Source organism: Metschnikowia bicuspidata, assembly GCF_001664035.1.
Source record: "Metschnikowia bicuspidata var. bicuspidata NRRL YB-4993 chromosome Unknown METBIscaffold_1, whole genome shotgun sequence".
NCBI classification, from domain to species: Eukaryota; Fungi; Ascomycota; class Pichiomycetes; order Serinales; family Metschnikowiaceae; genus Metschnikowia; species Metschnikowia bicuspidata.
The window spans coordinates 4878867-4901327 of record NW_017387731.1 but is presented as its reverse complement, the minus strand read 5'-3'; the positions used below and the strand labels follow the sequence as shown (position 1 = coordinate 4901327).

At 48.5% G+C, this 22461-nt stretch overlaps 9 protein-coding genes across 9 annotated transcripts; all 9 read right to left on the bottom strand.

The window, feature by feature from the left end:
- Positions 1 to 589: 589 nt before the first annotated feature.
- ETR1 (Etr1p) lies at positions 590 to 1681 on the bottom strand (the record flags this gene model as incomplete). Its single annotated transcript, XM_018856580.1, has 1 exon — positions 590 to 1681. One exon carries the CDS (start codon positions 1679 to 1681, stop codon positions 590 to 592), a length of 1092 nt encoding a protein of 363 aa, XP_018714852.1.
- A 60-nt stretch (positions 1682 to 1741) lies between these two features.
- METBIDRAFT_131818 (uncharacterized protein) lies at positions 1742 to 2263 on the bottom strand. Its single transcript, XM_018854316.1, has one exon. It carries the CDS (start codon positions 2148 to 2150, stop codon positions 1869 to 1871), a length of 282 nt encoding a protein of 93 aa, XP_018714851.1. The 5' UTR covers positions 2151 to 2263; the 3' UTR covers positions 1742 to 1868.
- Positions 2264 to 2376: 113 nt separating this feature from the next.
- METBIDRAFT_77170 (uncharacterized protein) lies at positions 2377 to 3015 on the bottom strand (the record flags this gene model as incomplete). The annotated part of the gene is made up of 1 exon (XM_018858657.1): positions 2377 to 3015. One exon carries the CDS (start codon positions 3013 to 3015, stop codon positions 2377 to 2379), a length of 639 nt encoding a protein of 212 aa, XP_018714850.1.
- Positions 3016 to 6292: 3277 nt separating this feature from the next.
- HGT19 (Hgt19p) lies at positions 6293 to 8179 on the bottom strand (the record flags this gene model as incomplete). Its single annotated transcript, XM_018856937.1, has 1 exon — positions 6293 to 8179. One exon carries the CDS (start codon positions 8177 to 8179, stop codon positions 6293 to 6295), a length of 1887 nt encoding a protein of 628 aa, XP_018714849.1.
- Positions 8180 to 9976: 1797 nt separating this feature from the next.
- GLO3 (ADP-ribosylation factor GTPase-activating protein) lies at positions 9977 to 11329 on the bottom strand (the record flags this gene model as incomplete). Its single annotated transcript, XM_018858656.1, has 1 exon — positions 9977 to 11329. The coding sequence occupies one exon, from the start codon at positions 11327 to 11329 to the stop codon at positions 9977 to 9979; it is 1353 nt and encodes a 450-aa protein (XP_018714848.1).
- A 1368-nt stretch (positions 11330 to 12697) lies between these two features.
- Positions 12698 to 13957, bottom strand: TIM44 (protein translocase subunit; the record flags this gene model as incomplete). Its single annotated transcript, XM_018856534.1, has 1 exon — positions 12698 to 13957. The coding sequence occupies one exon, from the start codon at positions 13955 to 13957 to the stop codon at positions 12698 to 12700; it is 1260 nt and encodes a 419-aa protein (XP_018714847.1).
- Positions 13958 to 14658: 701 nt separating this feature from the next.
- Positions 14659 to 16056, bottom strand: BNA4 (kynurenine 3-monooxygenase; the record flags this gene model as incomplete). The annotated part of the gene is made up of 1 exon (XM_018858655.1): positions 14659 to 16056. The coding sequence occupies one exon, from the start codon at positions 16054 to 16056 to the stop codon at positions 14659 to 14661; it is 1398 nt and encodes a 465-aa protein (XP_018714846.1).
- A 764-nt stretch (positions 16057 to 16820) lies between these two features.
- METBIDRAFT_20990 (uncharacterized protein) lies at positions 16821 to 17975 on the bottom strand (the record flags this gene model as incomplete). The annotated part of the gene is made up of 1 exon (XM_018855028.1): positions 16821 to 17975. A coding segment is annotated over one exon (1155 nt), but the record flags the coding sequence as incomplete, so codon positions are not given.
- Positions 17976 to 18529: 554 nt separating this feature from the next.
- ULP3 (SUMO protease) lies at positions 18530 to 21838 on the bottom strand (the record flags this gene model as incomplete). Its single annotated transcript, XM_018856448.1, has 3 exons — positions 18530 to 19043; positions 19140 to 19774; positions 19952 to 21838. 3 exons carry the CDS (start codon positions 21836 to 21838, stop codon positions 18530 to 18532), a joined length of 3036 nt encoding a protein of 1011 aa, XP_018714844.1.
- Between the last annotated feature and the right edge of the window lie 623 nt (positions 21839 to 22461).

Genomic DNA, 22461 nt, shown 5'->3' with positions numbered 1-22461 from the left:
CAAGAGGCGCCTTATTGCGGGGCGCGTCGGAAGCTCCGAATTACGAGGCCCGGGCTGGATTCCCTTGGCGGCCATGGCCGGAATTAAAATAGAGCAACGTAGAATAATGGCCTTGATTCAGGGAAGAAGTGAAGCGTTTATGTCGTCTCCGCTGAACTTCCCTGACTGTCCATTTTGGGGAACCAGACGTATTCTCTAACGATGGCTGTGCGACCGTTATACCATATAAGAGCGGTTTCTTCGCTTGCTGTGCTCATGCATAATCCGGGGAAGCGTTCAGTTCTGTGCAAGAAATATGCAAATATGACCAAGTGCACCGGACAGAGGCGTGTTTCCGGCAGTGCTTGGGCTAGTGTTCAGAGACATGGAGCCTTAGTGGGCGCCCGTGCATTGGGCGTTCTGCGATCTGGCCCACAGTCGTGACTTCGGGTCTACTGTCTGCGGATATGTATGTCCCACACTAGAAGTCCTGCGGGCTGGCCTGTTTGGTCTATTTCTAATCTTTCTACTCTACTTTCTCGTGGGCCCATACGTCAGTTCCGCAATGTATAGCGTCGTGACGGGCCTAGGCGCCGTCGAGCCTCCTTGTTCAGTAAACCACAAGCTGCTTGCCATTCTTACTGTTGGCCACCGCTTCCTGGTACAACTTGGCCAAGTCTCCTCCGTCGAACTTCAGCTCAACAGACTTGGCATCAGAGAGCTTGCCCTCCTCATACCACAGGACAATCTGGTTCATGGTATCTCTCTTCAACTGTGGGTTGGATTTCAAGAGCTCAGTGACCCAGAACCCGGCGCTCGTGATGTTCTTGAAGATGTGCAAGGACGTGGGCAAAATCACGGGCTGGTACGACATGCCTCCGTAGGTCAACATCAAACCGTCCGGAGACAATTTTCTGGCCACGGCCGTGGACGACTTCCCGCCAACGCAGTTCATGGCGAGCTTGATGGAGCCACCCGTCTCTTTCACCCACTTCTTGACGTCGGTGAATTCCCTCGAGTTGTTCTGCTCCTCGGTAATCACGTGCGTGGCCCCTTGGTTGGTTTTTAAGTCCTCAATGGTCTCCTGCAAGTTTGGTCTGTCTCTGATAACAGAGATGGAGTTGATGCCCAAGATGCGGCCGATCTGCGTAGCGAATTTTCCCACGGCAGAGTTGCCGCCGTTCTGGATGAACCAGTCCTTGCCCGGCTCGAGCTTCACGTAGTGGTTGAGCATCAAAAACGCAGTCAAGGGGTTGACGGAAATGGTGGCTCCCTGGTTGACTGTGAGGCCCTGTGGCTTGCCGTTGGCCTTGGACTGTTTGGGGTTGGGCAACTTCATCATTTTGTCCTCGGAGCACAACGCATGCGTTCTCCACGTGCCGAAGTTCACAGAGGTGGGCACCGCCCAGTCGCCGACCTGGAAGTTCTTCACTTCCGAGCCGACATGGAGGATCTCAAACAACCCCTCGTTTCCACAAACAGCCAGCGGCTGGTCGGTTCCCAAAGCAGTCGTCCTTTCGGGCTGCGATGGATACACTCCCTGGATCTGGTTGATATCTGAGGGGTTGACGGGAGAACCGACGGTCTTCACAATGATGCTGTTAGCATCCAAGTTGTTCTCGTCGATTTCGTAAGTGTGTGTGCGGAGCACGTCTGCTGGCTCGCCGTGTTCGGAAAATACCACGGCCTGTGCAGTCAACATTCTGGTGGCAAGTTGGGACTTTGCAATCACAGAAAAGGAATTGGTAACAGAGGCGGACGAAAGCTTAAACATGTGTGAAAGAGCGTGTGGGCCTGATTTGGGCCGCTCATATAGTTGCTCTCTTGCACTATAAATCCTCACGCGAGTCACGTGCAGCGCGGGGAAGCCAATAACGTTACCCGTGGTTTTATCCGGGGAAGACACGGCGTCCTACAAATGACGCGGCGTATGCTCGAATTGCTGGAATTATTAGTAAGCAAATGGGCTGCGCGTTTTGTTGTCTGGTCCGGCAAATATTCAGGATGAGAATCAGAGCCCGCTTGTCCTTGAGATCGAGATCCTCATTGCCAAGCATCCGACGATTTAAGAACTCGGTGCGACTGGGAGAAATCTTATTGGACATGAACAATAGCACACAGATTACACAATGCTTTTTTTTACGCTCCAGCAGAAAAAATCTTATTGTCATGTACACACGTAGCTGCACTGTTCCTGATCCATGTAACTGAAATTCTCATTAGTATAGAAAATAGTGCCAAGTAGCCCTTGAACTCTGTGGCGGCCTCCTAATGGCCAGACCATGGATCCTTCGAGGGCTGCCTAGGCATCACTCTTGAGGTTTTCTTTCCCTTTATAAATGTCTTTTTTTTGCTGTTCTTGAATAGAATCTAAAGTTTTGGCCCTTGTCTACTTTTCTACTCGGACTTCTTGAGCCGCTCGTTTCTCTGTCTGATCTTAATTTTGGTGTTCTGCACAGTGCCCACAACAAAAAAGATGAAGTTGGTGAACACAACCCAGAGCTCGGGCGGCACGAAGTTCTGTGCAAGCGCCAACGCAATTAGCATCGTAATGGCGGACGTCCTGTAGACAAGCCAGAAATTGTTTTTCAAGCCAGCTTTGATCACGGATACCAACCGGGATAAGTTGGTGCGAAGACCCTCGGAGGAACACTGGTATGAATTGATGATGGAGAGCCACGACACGTAAAGCCCGCTTAGAAAAGGCGACAACGTGCAAAGAGTCGTGACGAGTTGGAGCAACTTCACCCTGGACGTTTGTTTGCCGCCGAAAACTTTGCTCAAGAGTCCATAATAATAATGCGCAACTGGCGTAGACATCAAGGCCCCATAAATCACCATCAGACCGATCTTGGAGCTAAAGGGGTGGCTGACGGTTTTCTCCTTGCCAAAGAGGCGTAGCTTTTTGTTCTGAAATTGACCCGAAAATATGGAGGCACTGATTTCGTTCAATGACGACAAAACCCCAGATGTCGCCATCTTTACGAGCAACGGGTTCTTGCTGAGCGCGGCCAAATACCTTGCATTGATCGTCATTTCAATGGCTGCGATGGTGCTGACAGACTTGAAGTTTATTTATTTTCTCGCGTTTTGAATGTTTTAGTTGGCTGACACGTCACGCTATTTTTTCTGACTCTAGATTGGTACGCACGCGGTGTTTGGTGCTATGAACCCAGACGTAAAATCCTGTTTTTAGAGCCAGAGGACAGGCTGCGGGGAGAACCCTCTTTATGTATGGTGGCAGCGCTAGACAAGGCAGAAACAGGAATTGAAAGGTGCGAATAATCCACAGATTGTTCGCGGAGGAAAACCATTGGGCCTTCTTTCTTCACTTCAAACAAGCAAAAACACTCGCCCGTTGGTTACGAGAAGCGAGGCACAAATGCGACACAATATTGCCTTTCTTTCACCCAAAGTTTCTGTTGAAACTTTCCATCAATACTAGGGGCGATAATAGTAGAGGCCATAGACGCGCGCTCAATTGATCGCATCGCTTTGCCTAATTCGTCATCGGGCCAAATACAACAGTGGAGATCGCCGAGATGAGTGCGGAAATTAAAAACGCGAGGCCCCAGGATTGCTCAGCTTGATAAGCGCTGGATCACGAGCTTGATTATATAAGCCAAGTATAAAGATGGGTTTATGAGTATGCGTGAATGCCCGGTGTTGCAATTCGGCAAAGCAATCGAAAAAACAACTTTTATTCTTTATGAGCATCATCAATAGAACAACTATATTGACTTTTTAGCTTTACAGGAGAGCAACCTTTAGAAGACGAGTCATCTCGCATGCCTTGGTTTGAGAAGCATATACTTTGCTGACATCGGTTAGCATACGCACTGGCGTTTTTTGTGGCTTAGTCTGAAGTTTGGCAGGGTCGTCCCCCAGAAAGATGAGAGTACGTTTTTTGAATACCATCAAATCATGTGACCCAAGCCTGCAGACCTTGTCTTTTGGGGGAAAGAAGTGCGGAGAAACCTGGTAGAGAATAAGCATTTCAATCGGGTCTGTATGAATCCCAGGATATAGACAGTTATTGTTTCCATTTGCGGGTTTATTACCGACAAAAAACGAAGCAGTTTCGAGCAAGTTTTCCCCGTGCTCCTAAATAGTGTCGAGCTCTTTAGATGAATCTAGGGGATAGAATTTCTGATAGTTTGAAAAAGCACCTGATCTTGTATTCCCAAACATTGCTGTGGGAATTGCCTCACAAAATCTATTGGAAAAGTCTTCAGGTGATTTGAGTTTGATTCGGATTTATGGCGGACTTGGTCTGAGTGAGGAGATCACGCGGAGTTCCGCGATCTACCAGATGGTCATTCTGCAAATGACCATGAACGAACTTCAAAAAACTACAGCCGATGTGCTCGATAATAAACTTCAAGGTGTTGTGGCTAAATTTGAGCGAGAAGATGGTCCATTAATTCAGCCAAAAGCAAGCTCTGGTGGGCAGTATTGCCCGGCATGATCTAGGCCTTCAGAAAGTAAATGCTAGCTTTGATAAAATTCTGTCTTTAAGAAGCTGTCGTATCTAAAAACGTTATGACATACTGCGGGAAAAGCCATCAAATGTCATGAGCAATTGAAGTTTGGCTCAGTATGTAATACTCTCAGATCTAGAAGTAGATCCATCTTGGAGTTGGTGTTTCGGGAAAACACAAGAAAAAACGCTCACAACACCTAAACTTGTTATTCCAAATTTCGGCATCGGCTAACCCGACTTCAGTGGCAAGGGCATGTATTACTAAGCTCTAATTATCCGTGTGCTGCTCGGCCAACGAGATCTTTTCGAAACCCAAATTTACTGCTTGCTAGTGTATCGGCACAACACTCGACTGTTTTTTTTTTTGGTGTAATTATTGTTGAACGACGGCTTTATCTATTGTCGCTATCGAGATTTCAGTTCTCAGTCAGTGTCGTACACAGACAAGTAGCCGAACCTTTGTACGAACAAGAGAAACACTACCAAATATTTTTTGTAAAGTTCCAACGTTGTCGAACCACTGCTGGTACTTAAATTTTTTGGTAGTACTGCTCTCTCGGTTTGTATGAAGAGATTTCATTCCAAATCACTAGATCACTTTAGATAGCATGTGCGAGATCAAAGCATGGTGTGACATTGTATGAGGTGGAATAAGGCTTCATCATAAATTTCAAATGTCTGCCAGCGCTTCGGCGTTCAGTCTCCCAGAATTTTAGACACGCAGAAACGAATTTTCGCCCCTGCTAAACGAAAATTTATTTCACTAGGCTGATAGTACCCAAAGGGGTAATTCATGCCTATTTTGACACCTTAAAGTGTCAATATGTTGAAATTTAAGCTATAAAACGAATACCATGCCCCTCTCTTCTTAGGGCCCGAATATAGAATTAGAGCGACCTCTGAGAGAACACACAAAACCCTGAGCAGACGATTCTTGTGAGCCCCGTACTTTATACTCTGGTATTTCATTTTTTAGGGCGATCTAGCCCCTCTTATAGACCAACAATGTTCAAATTGAAAGATCTGATGAAATCATGCATATAGCACACTTTCAAAAAGATCTGCAGTGTTTTGCAGCAGTTACTAGTCACAGGTGGAAACTAAAGACGACAAGGTGAAGATTCCATGCAGATTGTCCGATTTACGATGGGTTTGTCACTCAATTCAATTGTTTGTCCACATGATACATTTGAACCAAATCGAGTCTGTTGCCCCAAATTTCCATTTAGTGGGCTCACGAGACTATAACATGTACGGCGTCTTAATTGAGTCTTCAGTACCTTTTTCCGAAGGGACCCTTAATCCCCTGGACCTTCCAAATCTTGCAGCATCTCCTCATTTCGCGGACGCGATATGAATAAAATTACGACTGGAATTGAGCCAGATTTGCTTCACGTATCCGATCAATGCGATGTTTTGCAGATCAACTCAAGATTCATGAGAAGTCTTTTGACCTACTTGCTTATCATTTCCGCTAATGCCGCCGCCGCACAATCCCGCTTTGAATGCCAAAAAAGGAATATTCACGTAATGTTTCGTGCAGCCATCCTCAGATTGGTTGTTTCCCTCCGAGCATTCTAAATTCAGTAACCTTTCAATCCACATTCTCGAAGCACAACATCTTCATCATAATATGAGTTAAATTTTGGTGAGACAAAGACGAAAAAAGCTTGTTTTAATCGGGAGAAACGCACAAGGATAGTACTGGAAATCAAGCGAGTGCAAATCGGAAGAGGGCTACTTGCCTTGGTAGTATTATAAGTCTTGTTTATTTGTAACGTAAATCAGTCTAATAGTCCAGCTTTAAAATGTAGGAAGTATAATATTGCCTCAGATCTTTTCTTCGTAAGAAACCTCAGTCTTCTCGTTCCACTCTGGATTAGTAACGGCCATTCTCTGGTGAGCGTAGAATGGGGGCAATGGGGTTGGGTTTTGTCTGAGGAAATACTTCTTAATGTTGAAGAAGAACTCTTTGGTACGGTAGTGCGCGTGCTTTCTCAATGGCACATCAAATACCTCGTCCAACTCTTCCAAAGTCAAACCCTTAGTCTCAGGCAAGAGCCACAACACCAAGAAGAAACCGACAATGTTCCAGGCAGCGTAAAATCCGAAGGCACCTTGTGGCTTGAAGGCGTTCTTCATTCTTGGCCAGGAGAAGGCCAAAATGAAGTTGAAGAACCAAGTGGTGGATGTGGCAAATCCCATTCCCACATCACGGATGTACAAGGGGAATGCTTCAGCTGCGTATGTAAATGGAACTGGACCCTCACCTGAAGAGTAGACACAAGCGAACAAGTAGATACCAGTCGTGATCACACCCAATCTGGCGTCAGGGTTGGTGTCAAATGGAATCCAGAAACCAAATCCTGCCATGAGCAAGAATATACACATAAGCGGGAAGGTCATGAGCAACAAGTTACGACGGCCGAATGTATCGATGGTGTAAAACGCCGGAATAGCAAACAAGAAGTTGATCATACCGAAACCCCAGGAAGCCAACATGGCCTTGATCTCAGAAAGGTTGGATTCGACAAAAATCGAAGACGAGTAGTAAGCGATGACATTGATACCACAGAATTGCTGCATGAACATAACAATCCAGGCACCCAAAGCACCGTTTCTGTTTCTTCTGATGGTGAACATTTCCTTGACTCTGGTGAAGTAAGACTTTCCGCCATAAGCACCCTCTTCCTTCAACAAAACGTATTGGTAGAAGCAGTCGCGGGCAGCCTCGATCTCACTAAATCTCAATTGTCTGAGCGAATCATACGCCTCTGTGTGTCTCTCTTTACCCATGAGCCAACGAGGAGACTCCGGCACGAAAGGTACTTGAATCAACACAAGGATTGCGGGGATAGAGGCGGATGCCAACATCAATCTCCAGTTCAAGCCGCCAGCAATGCCATTGTCACCAATATAGTAGAAAGCCAAAGACGCGACGTAACCAAACATGATTCCGACCGCAGTGAAAAACTGCCAGAGCATCACTAACGAGCCTCTAATCTTAGCGGGAGTCGTCTCGGCGGCGTATGCTGGAACGGTAGCGGATTTGACACCGATACCAAAACCCAAACAGAAACGTGCGATGAACAAATGGTACCAGTCCAAGGTAACCAACCCCTGCCAGATACAAGTAAGAGCTGAAATGGCACAAGTCCAGAAAATGACCCACTTACGGCCCAACTTTCTGTTCCAGTAGTCAGAAGACCAACAGACGAAGGCACTGCAGAGGTATGGAGCACCGTTAATCAAACCTTCGATCAAGTCGAAGTTCTTCATGTCGGGGATTCCCATTGCACTGGGGTAGAACAAGGTGGCACCGTTGACGACGGATTCATCCATACCTTGCACGGCGGCAGCCATGGAACCCAAAGCAATGACCTCAATTAACTTTCTTGGAATACGCCACTTGTGTGTCATTTCCATCATGAGCGCAACTTTCTCGTCCTCATTCAAAAACTCCATCGAGTTGAAGTCGCTGGGGCTTCTGGCCACAGCGGCAGCCTTGCCAAAAAGTTCAGGGTCCAAGTTGTGCTTCAAAGCATAGTTGCGGCCCATCAGCATGGCCTGTTCTTCAGAGTATTGCGATAAGATGTTTCCGACTTCACCTTCTCTTTCGTTCAGGGCTTTGAGAAGTACGTTATCATCGTTGAATTGCTTAGAAGACCCCGACAGCGTAGTGCCGGAGCTTTTCAAAACAGCAGCCTCGTCTGACATTGTATCCTTGATGATCAAATGTAAAAAGAGTCAGTGGATGTGTCTATAAGAGCAAAGAGTGTATTTGTGTTTGAATCTAAGTTGTAATAATGAATTTTTTGAAGCAGAACATTGGGGGGAACCTGTCTATTTATATTCGAAAAGAGGAGGAATAGCTTGTGTCCGGGGTGTTCCTGGATGGTACTGGTCATCACGCTCTCAGACCTTTTTTTTCGTAGGTTTCCTTCATTTGGGACGCCTCATGTCCCAAATATGCATGTCGGGTCAACTTAGGCGCCACACAAAAAAAAAAGAAAAAAATCTTAGCAAGTAAAACTGGCTCAAGCACACGAGCCCTGTATCTCAAAGCCGATTTGCTTGTATATTCCTGCACTCAGCGCGTATTTCCCCCATTTTTCGGCGGGGGCTCGCATTTGCGCTGCCCTCTCTGGGGCAAGAGTTCCGAAAATCCCGCCGGTATCTAAAAGAATGTCCCGCCTGCAGCTGACGTTCGGCAAGTTTGACTCCGCAGTAAGTCGCCCTGATGCAATATACACAAGGTCCAAACAAGGACGATGGGTAAAAATTTGTGAGGTCACACTTTTAGAAGAGTGTTCATAAGGGCAGCATACACATGAAGCTCACTTTCGCCCATTTTTCTGTGAGCCGACAAGGGCATATAATTTTAGGCTCAGCCGTTCTTAAACTACTTTCTACGTCGTCCCCCAGTAAATGCGCTGTGCAGCACCAATGACGTTCCCCATGGGCCAGCCTCGCGTGGTGGGGGTGGGCAACATTATGCAGTCTCTGACTGTACTTAGGTCACGCTCGGGCATAAGCGCTGGTTACCACCAAACCAAAGGCCTGGCAGAATGCATTCAAGCACTGACCAATACAAGTAGATTTGACAATTTCTTGGCTTTATGTGATGTCATTTGTTTTGTTGCGGGAGTTCAAGAAACAGCTAGCGTAGTGCGTTTTGTATATCTTTTGTTCACGGAGTCGACTAATCAACGACGGGAACATCTTCCGCTCACCCGTCTGACTGCTTTCTGCAACGGTATTAATGCAGCGTCAATATCGGTACTGTACGCCCTTGTTTTGCACACGCCATTGAAAGCGCGACAGTTGAATTCTCGAGATCTCCACAAATCATTTCGGTGAGATTATTTTGCCACCGCCTGCTGAGGTGGCTTAAAACTTCTTTCCCCGCATTACCGGAAGCTGTCGTTTTGAGAAAGGTTTTCCATTAGAATGTACTTTTTGAACGGTGAGTACGCAACAGCGAATTTTTGGGGGATTCAAAGATCGGAGCTCCAGAGGCCCAACCCTGCTGGACACTTGGAATATTCTAGAGCCTAGTGCTGTGATTCGAATCCGCAGACGCTAAGTTTTTATATTTTTTTAGTCTCAAATAGCAGTTCTTGCAGCTCGCTGTTGCTGCTAATTATGATGGGCATAGTGTGTAGTAAAGTATGGAAAAGTCTTCAGGCGTGTTGAGAAAGTGGCAGTCGGCTCTCCGCCCGACTACAAATGCAACTTCAATTCAGAGCCTATTTCTGTGCTTAGGTCAAATAGAATCTGCCTTCAAGGCTGAAGAGACCTTTGCAGGCGATGTGTGCAGGGTTCCATTCGATTACCATTACTCCTAGAACTGGCTCGCTCAACGTGTATTCGCTAGATTTGCCAAAGTTCTAGGAAAAAAAAGATCTGGATGATAGTAAAATAATTTAAGTACCCACCGTGCGCTGGAAAAATGGCCTTCTGTCTTGCTCATTCCGTGTATTATAATATGAAGGCCAGAACATGGGGCAGTGTTCAGCGTAAAATGTCCCTCAAAAGACCGCCAAGCTTGGTGGCTCCATCTTCCAACGCATCTTTCAACACCTCCAAGTCCTGGTTGGCGTTCCCACTGAACCGGGAGGCAAAGTCACGTGCGGCAGACTCTATATCCGACAAGCCGAGGCCGTCGCCCTGCCGGCTGCCGGCCTGCTGTGCCCCCTGCGCCTCGTCCTCGCCGAAGTACGAGCTCGACGAAATTGACTGGGCGCCGCTAAAAGCCAGGAGCTTCTGGCGGGCCTCTGCCTTTGCGCCCTCATCAAACTGGGGGCCTCTACCGAAGAACTCGTCCGAAGAAATGCCCTTCTGTGTGCCGTACTTGTTGGCCACATTGCCGGTGTACTGGACCTCCTTGTACTTCTTGGTGCTGGCCAGCTCGACTTTGTTTTCGCCCTGCACCATGCCAAAGCCCAATTTCTGGAGCTTGGGGGTGGTGTCCTGGACGGGGGCTGCAGGGGCCGCCGAGGTGCTGCCCAAGGCCAAAACGGAAGGCCGGGGCGCCTGCGCAGGAGCGGCCGGCGAGGAGGAGGTGCTGGCCTGCGGGTTGTACCCCAATCTCTTAGCCTCCTCGGCCTCCTGCTTGGCCTTTCTCTCGATCTCGTCGAAGTCGATCTCCTCGGTGGTTTTGTTGACGCGCCGGGCACGCGTGGTCTTGGGCCCGTTGCCCTTGGAGGACAAAATGGAGCTTTTGGCCGCGGAAGCCGAGGCTCGGCTGGTTCTGGCGGCGGGGCGCGGCGCCAGCGTCTTTTTTGCGCCGGGCATCGCGTCGTCTACGAGACTGGGCGTGGCCAGGCGCGACTGCAACGGAGAGGGCGTGTCTGTGGCGGGCTTGGTCCAGTTGGAGAAGAAATCGTCGGTGGAGGCCGCGTTCGACGAGCTGCCCACCAACGACAACGAGTCCAGGTCGTCTTCTAGCGTGACCACATCCGGATGTTTCAACGCGTCCTGCTGCGCGGTCTTTTTCAACTTGTCCTTGTACTTGCGGGCCACGGGGCTAGTGTACTTGGCGTTGGGATCGGCCCCCGCATTGAGGAACTGCGAGCCGCCGTTTTTCTTGTAGAAATCCGCCGCCACCGCGTTGCCGCCGAACTTGAAGTGGCGCAACTGGATGCGCTGCCATTGGTCCAAATTCAGCGATTTCACAAACGTGATGTGCACGCCGAGATTGCGGTGCACGGCGGAACACTCGAGACAGAGCAAGATGCCAAAGGGGATCGACGTCCAGGTCGGGTTTTTGTTGGCACAGTCGAAACACGTCTGGTTGGCGGGGTTCTGTTTCAACCGCAGAAACACGGTGTCCACCTCGTCCTTGGTGGCGAATCCGTCCGACATTTTGGCGTGGCTTTCGGCGAGTCTGGCGTCTGGATCTGGGAGCCATGTGTCTTTTTCGTGTCACGTTCAATGTTGAGCCGGGACGAGGCCTGGTGCACGGGTGCGGCGCGCCCGTGTCGCGGACAGCCCGTGTCTCCGCCGGTGGATGTGGGTGTGCACATAGAGACGTCTTGGGGTCTGGTAGAATACTTGTGTTGGAAAATGAGGCACGTCGCTTGGGGAAGGGGTGGGGATACGCAGGTCGAGGCTGTCTGGCTGGAATAGCGGGAAGCAGACTGGCTGAGTGGGATTGTGGGAATGGACGGTTGATGAAGTACTTGGGAAGGTTGGTATATTACTCTGGGTTGAGGGTATCGCCTGCAGGAGGTAATAGGAAGTGGGCGGTAATAGGAAGCGGGCGGCTTGTGATGATGGAACTGATTGGTGCTTGGAGTGCTTCGATGGAAATTTAAGCATGTGTGGTCATTAACGAGGTAGTTGGGAGGGCATGGATCAATGTATCTTTTGAAAAATGGACCTTGTCGTGCTGAACATACGTTGTGCGTATGAAACAGTGCGGCATGCTGGGATGAAAACCTGGGAGGGCTGACAGAAGAGCGTTTTGGTTGAGGAAAATGACGTCGTTTGCGACCGGCCGCTTGATTAAAAAAATGCGCGAGAGGCGGACTCAAAGACACGCTTCACACTAGAACTAACTTCAGAGTCAAAAAGTAGGAACGGTCGGGTGGATACGCTGTCTCTATGATCTGATGGGAAATGTTCAATAATATTCCTGCATACTCTCTTCCGGAGGAGATATCCATGAACACAAGTCTTTTTCCTTGTTTCGCTTCAAAAAACATCACTCCAGCGTCATCACCGCCTGGATGGGGGCATGACGAGCACCCTCGCCAGAAGGCTGGCCCAAAGAGCTTATGTGGGTAATTTGTTCCGAGATGGCCTGAGCAGCTTATTTGCAGGACCTTCGCTGGGAGACCGGGGAGCCTGCTACAGAAGAGACATTCGGAGCTTGAATGGAAAGTTCTCGGGAAGCCATATTCGCAGGAGTTGGTTTTCGAAACGCACATCGAGAAAGGCGAGGAAAATCAAACTGTGAAGCCTTGTCTTGGCCTTGTTTTGGCCGCTCCCCACCGCCTGGCGTAAAGCCGTGATCGGCACTGACCATCACGGGAGAATGCGCAGCCAGGCACACCCACGCATGGGGGATGTAGTGTATTTATTGCTAGAAACTCTGGTGCCTGTGCCACACGTGGCCCCTGGTTTATGTAGTGAGTCCTTGTGTGGGCCAGACTCCATGGGAAACAGGTCCCTGGACTAACACTCCTCGCTAGTCCCCTCGACGCCTGTCCTCCGCAGCGGTGAAGCCCCTCAATGGAAGGGTCTCGAGCCGCCACGGGCAAACTCAATCACCTTCCAGCCCTCGGTGGTCTCGTTGTCCATTTCCTCGGGCACGCGGGTGAACACCATGGCATACGTGCTCATCTGGATGTGGTCCTCGGCACCGGCGGCGACCTCGCCGGTCTTGGCCTTGCGGTACAAATGGATCTCCTGGGCGCGGCACGACACCACCACCACCGGCGTGTCGTTGGGCTGCAACATCTTGCACGTGACGATGTCCACGCTGCGGATGTCCAAGATCTTGCCGTCGGAGAAGAGGCCCTGCTGGATGAACTGCTTGTTATTGGCCTGCCACACGTTGAACGGCGCCTCGCTGAACCAGGTCTTCAACACCTCCTGGTCGTTCTTCATGTACGCGTCCAACAACTCCGGCACGATGTAGTTGGTCAAGGTGCGCGTGAAGTCCGTGACGCGGAACGTGGGGTCCATCATGCGGAACTGCTTCACGACCTGGGCCTGCTCCGTCTCGGAGAAGAAGCCCGCGATCTTCTCAAACACAGTTCTCACGAGCGAGATCAACCCGTTCTCGGACTCGTCCCACCGCTCCTTCAACAACACAATGGCACGGCCAACAGGACTGCGCACCTTGAAGTCCTCCCATTTCTGGCCCACGCTGGGGCCCGTGGGCTTGCTGTCCGTGGCCACCAACGCGCCGCCGGCCTCCTCGTTTTCCTTGACGGGCTTCCAGCCCTTGCCTTCCTGGAGCCTCTTTTGTAGCTCCTTCTTTCTCAATTCCTCTCTCTGTTCCTTGGTCAAGAACCCGCCGTAGGCAGTGGACGAGCCGTCGTCAATCACATTGCCAATGTCCTTGTACACCTGCGTCTTGCGGACGGGCTCAAACGCCTTGTCCGCGGCCTCCGCGCCGGTTAAGACCGTGGTCCGCACACCCTTGCCGACCGGAGACTCCCACGCCTTGTGGGCAACGCCGCCCACGGCCTCCGCGGTTTTTTTTACGACCTTGCCCGCGGCAGAACTGCCTTTTTGTGCCCGGTCGTACGCCTCCTTGGCGCGCTTGAACGCCTCGCTCTCGGCCACACGGCCCCTTTCATCCTGCAATGCCTTGATGTTTTCCTTGAGCTCGCTTGACTTCTTCACCTCCTGCTTGAATGTCTGGAAAAACACTTCCAAGGGCGACTTGCCCTTGTTCTCGTTGCACAAAACGGAGCTCGTGCTCAAAAGCTTTTTGCCGCTGGCGGGGCGTATTTGCCGGGCAAGAGTCTGGCGAAACATACTGGGTCTGGCGAAAATACTGGGTCCGGCAGAAATACTGAGTCAATGGCGCTGGAGAAGATCGGCCGGGAAAAAGCTGCGAGATGTGGGTGGTAGCTGGGACTCGAGACTATGGCTCCTTTTTGCGCTATCTGCCGTTTATCTATGTACAAGTGACAGGAGCAGTGTGTAGTATGGGGTGTTGCCTCCGGCGCTTTCTTTTTTTTTGCGTCTACCTCGTTTTCTCACCGCTATTTCTCGCGGCTTCATCAGTCATATTTTTTTTTTTTCAATTTCCGCACGACGAGCATGGAACCTCCGCACCTCGGGTCAACAATGCCCTGTCGAACTTCTCCTTGTGCTCCTTGAAGCACAGTCGGCAAGAAGGCGGTATGAATGGATTCCTGGTTTTTGGAGTGACTTCGGCTCCCCGCCGCTTTCTGGAGCGATTTCGACACCGCGGCGCTTTTTGGAGCTGCAGAATAAACGGCTCATTCCCGAGTCATGCTCCACTCGTGAAATTTGCACCCAGACGCTCTGAGTGCGTAGACTAGACATGACTTACACAGAAAATCACCACGCCCGTTTCCGCTCGTGTATCTGGGCCCCGATGCTCAAAAACACCAGCGCCTCCCTCCGGCCAGGTTCAAATCGCCAGCACTTCTCTAAACTCATACGTCTCTGTATATTCCTCCGAGTATCACGCCAATACTTCTCTGCCATCAGCGCCTCCATTTCTCAAGCACCTGTGCTGCCCTGGCAGCTCCATATATGGCCAATCCGCCCAAGGTCACGTACTGTATCCAGTTGAGGACCCTCGTTTGGCGCTGTTCGCGGGCCACCGCCTCCGAGTATCGGATGTCTCCCCGAAACGACACCATAGAGTACATCGGCACCCATGGGAACAACACGTCGTTGGCGTACTTGCCTAGGTAGTAGTCAACTTTTTTCCGGAGCAAGTAGAAAGGGTCCGTGACCTTGGTCGACATCTCGTAGTAGTTGTCGAGCGCAAGTTTGCAGATGGCATCCAAATCGGCCTTTCTGGCGCCAGTATACTTGCCGAAGGCAGCGTCCAACAGCCCGTTGCTCTGCTCTAGGAGCTGCATCAACACGTGCACATCTTCAAACCCGCAGTTCATGCCCTGTCCGTAGAAAGGAACCATCGAGTGCGCGGCATCTCCAAGAATAATGGCTCTGTTGTTGGGACTAGCGTAGGGGCTCGCGGATACTTGCACAAGCGAGCCTCGGGGCTGGTTGTCGTAGGCGTATCTCAAACCTTCCTCCCCGATCAAGCCACAGGCATCTGGGAAGGCCTGCTTGAAGAACGCAACGAAATCTTCCGCGCTGCCAATCGACTCGATGATTTCCCACGGGCTGAAAAACGTTGAGGTGAACGAACCGTCGCCGTTGGCCAATGCAATCAACATATAGTCCTTTCTGGGCCAGATATGGAGGTGGTTTGGGTCGAGAGAAAACCTGCCGGCGCTGGTGGCCGCCGCTCCCTCCACCGGCGGAATGGAAAGCTCCATGTATTGCATGTCAATGTACTTCTGCGAGAAGTCCATGCGCATGGTCTTTTGCATCTGGTAGCGGAACTGCGAGTGGGCGCCGTCTGTGCCGACCACATAGTCAAAGTTAAACACAGCCTCCTCGGAACCTGAGGTGGCAAATTTCAACGTTGGGTGGGCCCCGAGCTTGTCGATGTCAGATACACCTGTCAACTTGTGCTCAAAGAGCACCTCGACATCGGTGTTGTCCAACTCGTCCAAAAGCTGTCTGTTGAGAAACAGGCGGTCGATCGACTTGATGCTCTCGCCGAAAAGCCCGTATATCTGAGACTCCTGTTTCGTGCCCGTGATGTCATGGATCATTCTTCCCTTCATGGGGATCACGTGCTGGAGAATTCTCTCGGCCATCTTCTCGTCGACGGCTTGTAACGCACGGATCCCACGATCGCTCACGGCCAAATTGATCAGCCGCAAGCTTCTTTGGGACGTTTCCAGTCTGGGGTCCCTGCGCAAGTCAAAAAGATGAACTTTGTAGCCTTTTGCGGAAAACGCAAGGGCCGCAAGACACCCTACGAGTCCAGCACCCACTACGCCAACAGATTCTTGGGCCATTTTGTTTGAAATCTCTTGGTGCCGGTTTATAATTATGGTGCCGAATGTCTTGAAAGTGAGCAATTCTGATCCGACTTTCCTCGTGGTCTCATATGCCGCACGGGCTCCTCAGCCGCATTGATGGTGCGCTTTTTTATATTGCACCTGGGCCAGTCGCCATGACCGGTACTTTTGCCAAATATCACATTTCACTGGTTGTGCTGGACAAAACGGAAACCAGCTTGCATTTTTCATCCGCTTCGCTGTAAAATAAAATAATAAACTTGATTGATGCCAAGTCGGTAATCAGATTGTTGCATCAGTGGAGTAAGAATATGGCGCGAGGCGAAAGGCGAGGGCAAATGGCGAGGAAGGCGTAAGCCAGGAAGGCGAAGGCAAAAAGAGATGCAGCAAGCATCCAGGAAAGACAAATCTAGTTTACGTGTTTCATGTTCCCTAATCCCGATCATAAACTATTTACTTTTATGTATTTATTTTTTTTGCAAAACAGTACATTCGTCAGTGTTATCTGCGAAATAGACTTATCTTCAGCTTGTAGAGTTCATAGCTTCCAGTCTGTCAGAGGCCCCGCCTCGGCTCTGCATGCAGAACTTGGTAGTTCACCGACCCTAGTTATCATCATTCCGACAGAGGCCTGAAACGCCCATACAACAATGATACAATTATGAAAGAAGATGCATCCTATTTCACGGACGCGCGACAACTCGTAAAAATTCATGGAACTCTTTCTCTGTCAAAGAAACTGATCATCGAACCAACTTAGACTTCGCTTCCACCTTTTTCTTCATGACTTCTATTTGCTGTTCGAGATTCTGATTCTCCATTGAGATATCTTTATTAGCTTTGATGGTATTGCTCAAATTGTCTTGCATCGTGAGCTGGTTGTATTTTTGCTGTAGATTCGCTTTCCGTATGAGCAACGAGGCCTTCTCCTCCCGTGCGTGCGCTAGTTTACTCGCATACTCTGAGTTCTGCCCGAAAATCTCCTCATGTGTTATTTGAAGCTGTACAAACTTTTCTTTCAACCCCTCAAGCTTCAGTGTAAGCTCCTGGTTGGCTTCTTGCAAATTTGAGATTTCGTTGTCATTTCCTGAGATTGAGTTGGAGTTCATAAAAGAATACTCATTTTCGTACTTTATAATGGGAAAGTCAACGTTTAAGCTTTTCTCCAAGGTCTCTGAGTCGATAGCGGAAAAAAATTCCTCTGAGAAAATGTATTCTTTCAAAGCGTCTCCGTCAAGACTCAAGACTCTGTCCTTCTGTCTTTCAAATGCTGAGCACAGTAAACGAAGGAGGTAATCTGGTCCTTCAAGTAGAACCATATTGAATAGATTCAACAAAATGTTTTTTTCCATGCTTTCCTCCGTGAATCGTTCGAAAGCTGTATCAAAGAAGGCAAGAATGTTAATTCCTTGCTTCGTGACATGTAAAAATTGTTCGCTAGCAAAATCTTCGAGACAGCGGCTGCCTTTATATTTAAACCCAGCCTTTGAGATTGTTGCAAGTCTTTCAGTAATTTTGAACAAAATCGCAAGCGCGTCGTGCTTCGATATACCCTCTGCCAGCTGTAAAATCCGAGCAAAATTCTCGATCAAAGCTGGACTCAAAAGCCCCGTAACTTGTGAAGCCACGTGGACGTTGCCCTTTAAGCAATACCAGTATACTTCGGACAATTCAATGCGGTCGGCTGGATCAGAATCTGGTTTGGTCCCACCCTCAAATTTGGCCAATTTGGCTTTTCTCACTAAGCTTTCATACGTATGGCTTTCGACAGTGGCCGGTATGTTGAGCATACTGGAGTATATGGCAAAACACATGTCGGCAGGGATCCCAAGAAGCACTTTGTGCTCTATTTCTTGAGGACTGTGGTTTCTTATGTAAGTTGCGCTAAAATCTCGAACGAAAACGGACCAGAACTCGTCATCTTGTACTTGACATCCTGTGAGTATGCCCATGCGGTCTACTTTCTCATTCAAAAACACATCTGCAGCGGTAGGGACCGTCAGACTTGCGTTGAGTTCAGTCTGCCTATGCATCAAGATTGTTGCAATCGATGAATTCATTGTATACACGGGCCCTGATCGAGGCTTTTCCTCTCTCGGAGGTAAAGGTGGAGGTTTATTTGCATTTAATGCCACCTCTCTCTGTGGGCTAATAGATGCTTCCGAAGAGGAGCCAGATACATCCATCTGGAAAATTGCAGGTGTTATAATTGATGGCGTTTCCAGTGTTGAAATCAGAAATCCGTAGCGAATATCGCATTCTCGCGATCACGTGTTTCGCTGTCTTCTCGCTGTGGGGAACACTGGTTGTGCGCCCTGTATGAATTTATTGGAAAGTCTAGGAAGTGCTCACTATCCTATACTAGGACCATTCAAATTACGCCTGGCTATTTTCACCTAATGTATCAGCATATACGCTTCTATATCCCATTTTATTGTTGTTTAACCTCAAAGGGCTACTGTTGGGAATCCTAGGTACTTTTTTCTACTGCCTCCACCCTTCTCCTTTTCGTAGTTTTCAAAAGCATTTCCTGAGGTTTTCTCGTAGGGCTGTGTCTTTCCTCGTCTATCTCCGTAAGCTCAACCACATCATCCGATTGAGTATTTTCTGAAAATCTGTCTTCCTTTGAGCCCCTAGTTCTTCGTGATAAATCGGATAAAGTGGTTTTCTTGGACGCTTTTGGCGCCATGGAACTGGAGGTTTGATTTCGGGGCCATTGCGCCTTCGAAGATTTTGGGCTTCCAGAGCGTGGAGATGTGTGAGGTTTTTGGTACTCTGATATTTGAGTAATCTCTGGTTCCAATCTCGAATGTGAGGAGTGAGATGCTTCACCTGTATTTTTCCGAGATTTCTTACTTGATGGTGATTTCGAAGTGAGCCGTTCTCGTTTTTCTTGTGGGGAGCTAAAGATGAGCGAAACCTCTGATACTAGCTCCAAGTCATCATCCATAATTTCTAAGTCACTGGTGGCAATTTCGCTAGACCTTCTAGTTTTGCTTCTCGTATGACGTGGAGCGACGCCACTCGATGAGGCAGATGCAGAGGTCGCTCCCATAGCAAAGTTCCTCCTTATCTCTGACTCGCTTCCATTAGTTGAGCAGCTTGAAATCCGCCTCTTTGCCTCCTCGATACGGTCCTCTCTGCGTTTATCTGTGATTCTGGTCCCTGAAATACTTAATTCCCCCACGCTTTTATTGAGTTCACTATTGCTGTCATCGGGATCTTCAAAATTTGGTCTCGTTTTTGATGAGCTTTCATCAAGATCCTCAATAACGAACGGTTCATCCATTGGTTCTGGAGGTTTCTTCAGAGCTTTTTTGATTTTCTCTTCAAGTTTCTGAATTTGAACGCCTTCCAGGGAATTTAACGTTATGTACTCCTCAACCAATCCGTAGATTCTCTTGCGAGTTGCTTCATCATATCTTTGCGAGTTGTTTTTGAATATGTCGTTTAAGAAATCAACGCAGTTCTTATTCAAACTCAAGCCAATGAGTGATCTTCTGATTTCTGGATGTTCAACAGATGTATAACGGTTTTCGAGGCTCCTTGATGACATTGTGCTCGCTTCATCAATAACTCTGGGATCAAGAGTTTTGTGGTGAATTTCTTTTTCGGTATTCTGCTCTTCAGAAGTTCCATTGATTATTTTGGGGCGTAGATTGTCGTTACTCTCACTTATTTCTTTGCTCCAATCCGATAAGCGCTTTTTTGAAAGCTCTTTTTTAGCTTGAATTTCATGCTCTCGGATTTTTTCGGAATTATCAGTGAAGTCATGCAATCTGCGTATGGATGTATGGTTAGGTTTTTCCTCTTCTTCTATCAGGGCTTGGCGTGTTTCAGCTTGAGCGATATTTTCTTTCCTCGAAACAAGGACTTTTATCTCATCCGGAACAGTCGCTTCTTTTTGTGACTCCGGCGGAATACCAATTGAGGTGCCCGATATATCCTTGCTTTGAGAGACTTCTGTCTCCATTCTTTCTTCTGGATTGTTGGCATAGGAAGACAGACAGGATATGAGTTCGACCTCATCATCTGATTGAGCGTCATCCGCTTTTTCATTCTGCCTCAGAAGGTCGCTATGTGGCTGTTTAGAATGTAAGTCCAAAAGAAGATCGATGCATACGCGACGCATGGCATCCCTCTCGGAAGTCTTGAAAATTTGAGACTTGGGCTTCCCATGTGTTTTCCATATAAGCTCGCAAGTTGTAGGACTTCCTAACCATTTCCGAATGTTGTAGATTACATGAATTCCACAGTCATTGAAATTTCGCTGTTTAGATACTCGCGCATTCTTAAACCTAATTGAGTCCGTTGATATGTCAACATTGTGCTTTTCTTTGCAGTATTGCTTGATCACATCCTTTAATGGAGGCCCTAGATTTGCGTGACTCTGCCTCAAGGAGTCAATCACGAAAATCTCAACTATGGTTTTCGTGCTCTGGTACTTTTCGTCCCCTGCATGAATTTCGTGATTCTGCTTGGTCTTTGCGTGCTCAAGCAACTTGGGCAAGTTTTTTATAATTATGAAGAACCAATGTAGATGCTCGTTCACAGGAATTATGACAGAATTGTAGCTCATGAGGTCGACCTTCGCCAACCACCGGCGGATGTTTTCGTAATAAGGAGGGACTTCCAAGGAGTTTGAGTTCGTTAGAAGCTTTGTGAAAAAAAATGAATTGAATGCAAAGATATCGTTTTTTTGCACCAGCCGTAGCTCATGTACGGCCCTGTGCATTTCGTATGCAATAAAAAAGTCGATGAGTGTGTCGTTGATCCAGTCATTGTTATACAATGTCTTGAAATCATTGTATGAGATGACGAATTTTTTTTCGGAATCCACAGAGTAGTACAATGGAGGGTCAAACAGGGCAGGGGTTTCTCGGATCATTTGCATGGGTTCCCCGTCTATGCTTGTTTCATCTTCTCCAGAACGTGTTGAGCGATCTGTCAGCACGCCCGAGTCAATATGTAGAGGAGTGATTAAGTTTGCATCATCGGCTTGCTTTGATATGGAGCGGGTCTGACGAACAAGTGGTTTTCGCCTCGTGGTTTGTGGTATAGACGGTAGGCCGTTTCTGAGAATGTCGTCCGAAACAAAAGCGGAATCTATGAGCAGATTCTCTGCCTCGTCAGACAGATCATCAGGCCGTACCACTGCAATTGGGTCTCTCTGGAAGTTTTCGTACTTTCGTAGCTCATGGTGATGTTTTTCTTCCATCTCTTGTGCGGACACTTTGGTTACACTTGCGCCCCGACGATCTCTTAAGAATCTATATAGGGCTCTTCCTGTCTGTACGAATGACACGTAGATATATCCGAAATTCTTCAGGAATTCGAAAACTGCGCTGGCGTAGTCATCGGCAAAGTAAGCGGCCTTGAGACTGTTTTCCGGTAGCACCATTTTGTCAATCAATGCATTGCCTATCTTGAAAAAAACAAGTTTCTCGTCGCTTGAGACGCAGACCTGCAAAGTGCCATCGTCGGGCAGGAATAACAGTGTGCCGTTATAGTCGGCCCTTTCCACATCCATGGCCAACGATGGAGTATCTTCTAGGCCGCTTTCGCGAATATTCGTGGCAAGGAAGAAGCATGACTTTATGTCCTCTTTCCGCTCTTTCTCTTTGAGGTTCTGAGGCTTGACTACAAAGAGCTTTCCTTGGTTCACTGTGTGCTCTGTGGGGATAGGAATTTTGTGCACGGGGTACCCTAGTCGATTCTGCGGCATGACACCCCCAAACCTCAGTTTCCTTAGAGATGAGTAGGTTTTTCGCAGGGACATTCGAAGAAGCGCTGAGACAAATCAAGGGATGTGCAACTGCAACTCGGTGGTGGTATTTTCGTGTTTTCTAAAAGACAGTTCTTTGGTACGATCTGCAAGAGGGACGGACCTGCAGATGGCCTGTTGTCTCGTGGTCCCAGAGGTCGATATTGAGTGCTGGGCCCGTTTTTAGTATAGCGATACAAACTTACATTGGGATGGTTTTGAGGACCTCGGGGCTCATCTAGAATATCGCTTAATACTTAATGCTGAAAGCCCATTTTGATTGATGATCAAGCAGTTGGGCATTTGATTTCAGGTTCCGGATTCTTGAAGGACAACAAGAGCGCGCTTAAGTTTCCGTTTTTTTAAAATATTACTAACGATCAGCACTGAGCCATCCGAGTATTTTCCAGGTCAAAATTACATTTATCGTCCTTCGCAACAGAAATGGCCCCTTCTTTGAAATCAGAAAACTTTTGAACAAAGGCCTGCTACTCATACGTCGTTTGTGGTGGAACTGGCCAAATGCATCGGACTCTGACTTTTTGCATCCGGCCACAGCATGGCACGCACGTGACCAAGCCGCTGCTCCATGGAACTCCACATCTGGTTACCGCGTGTTCTCAGAAGACAATTGAGAA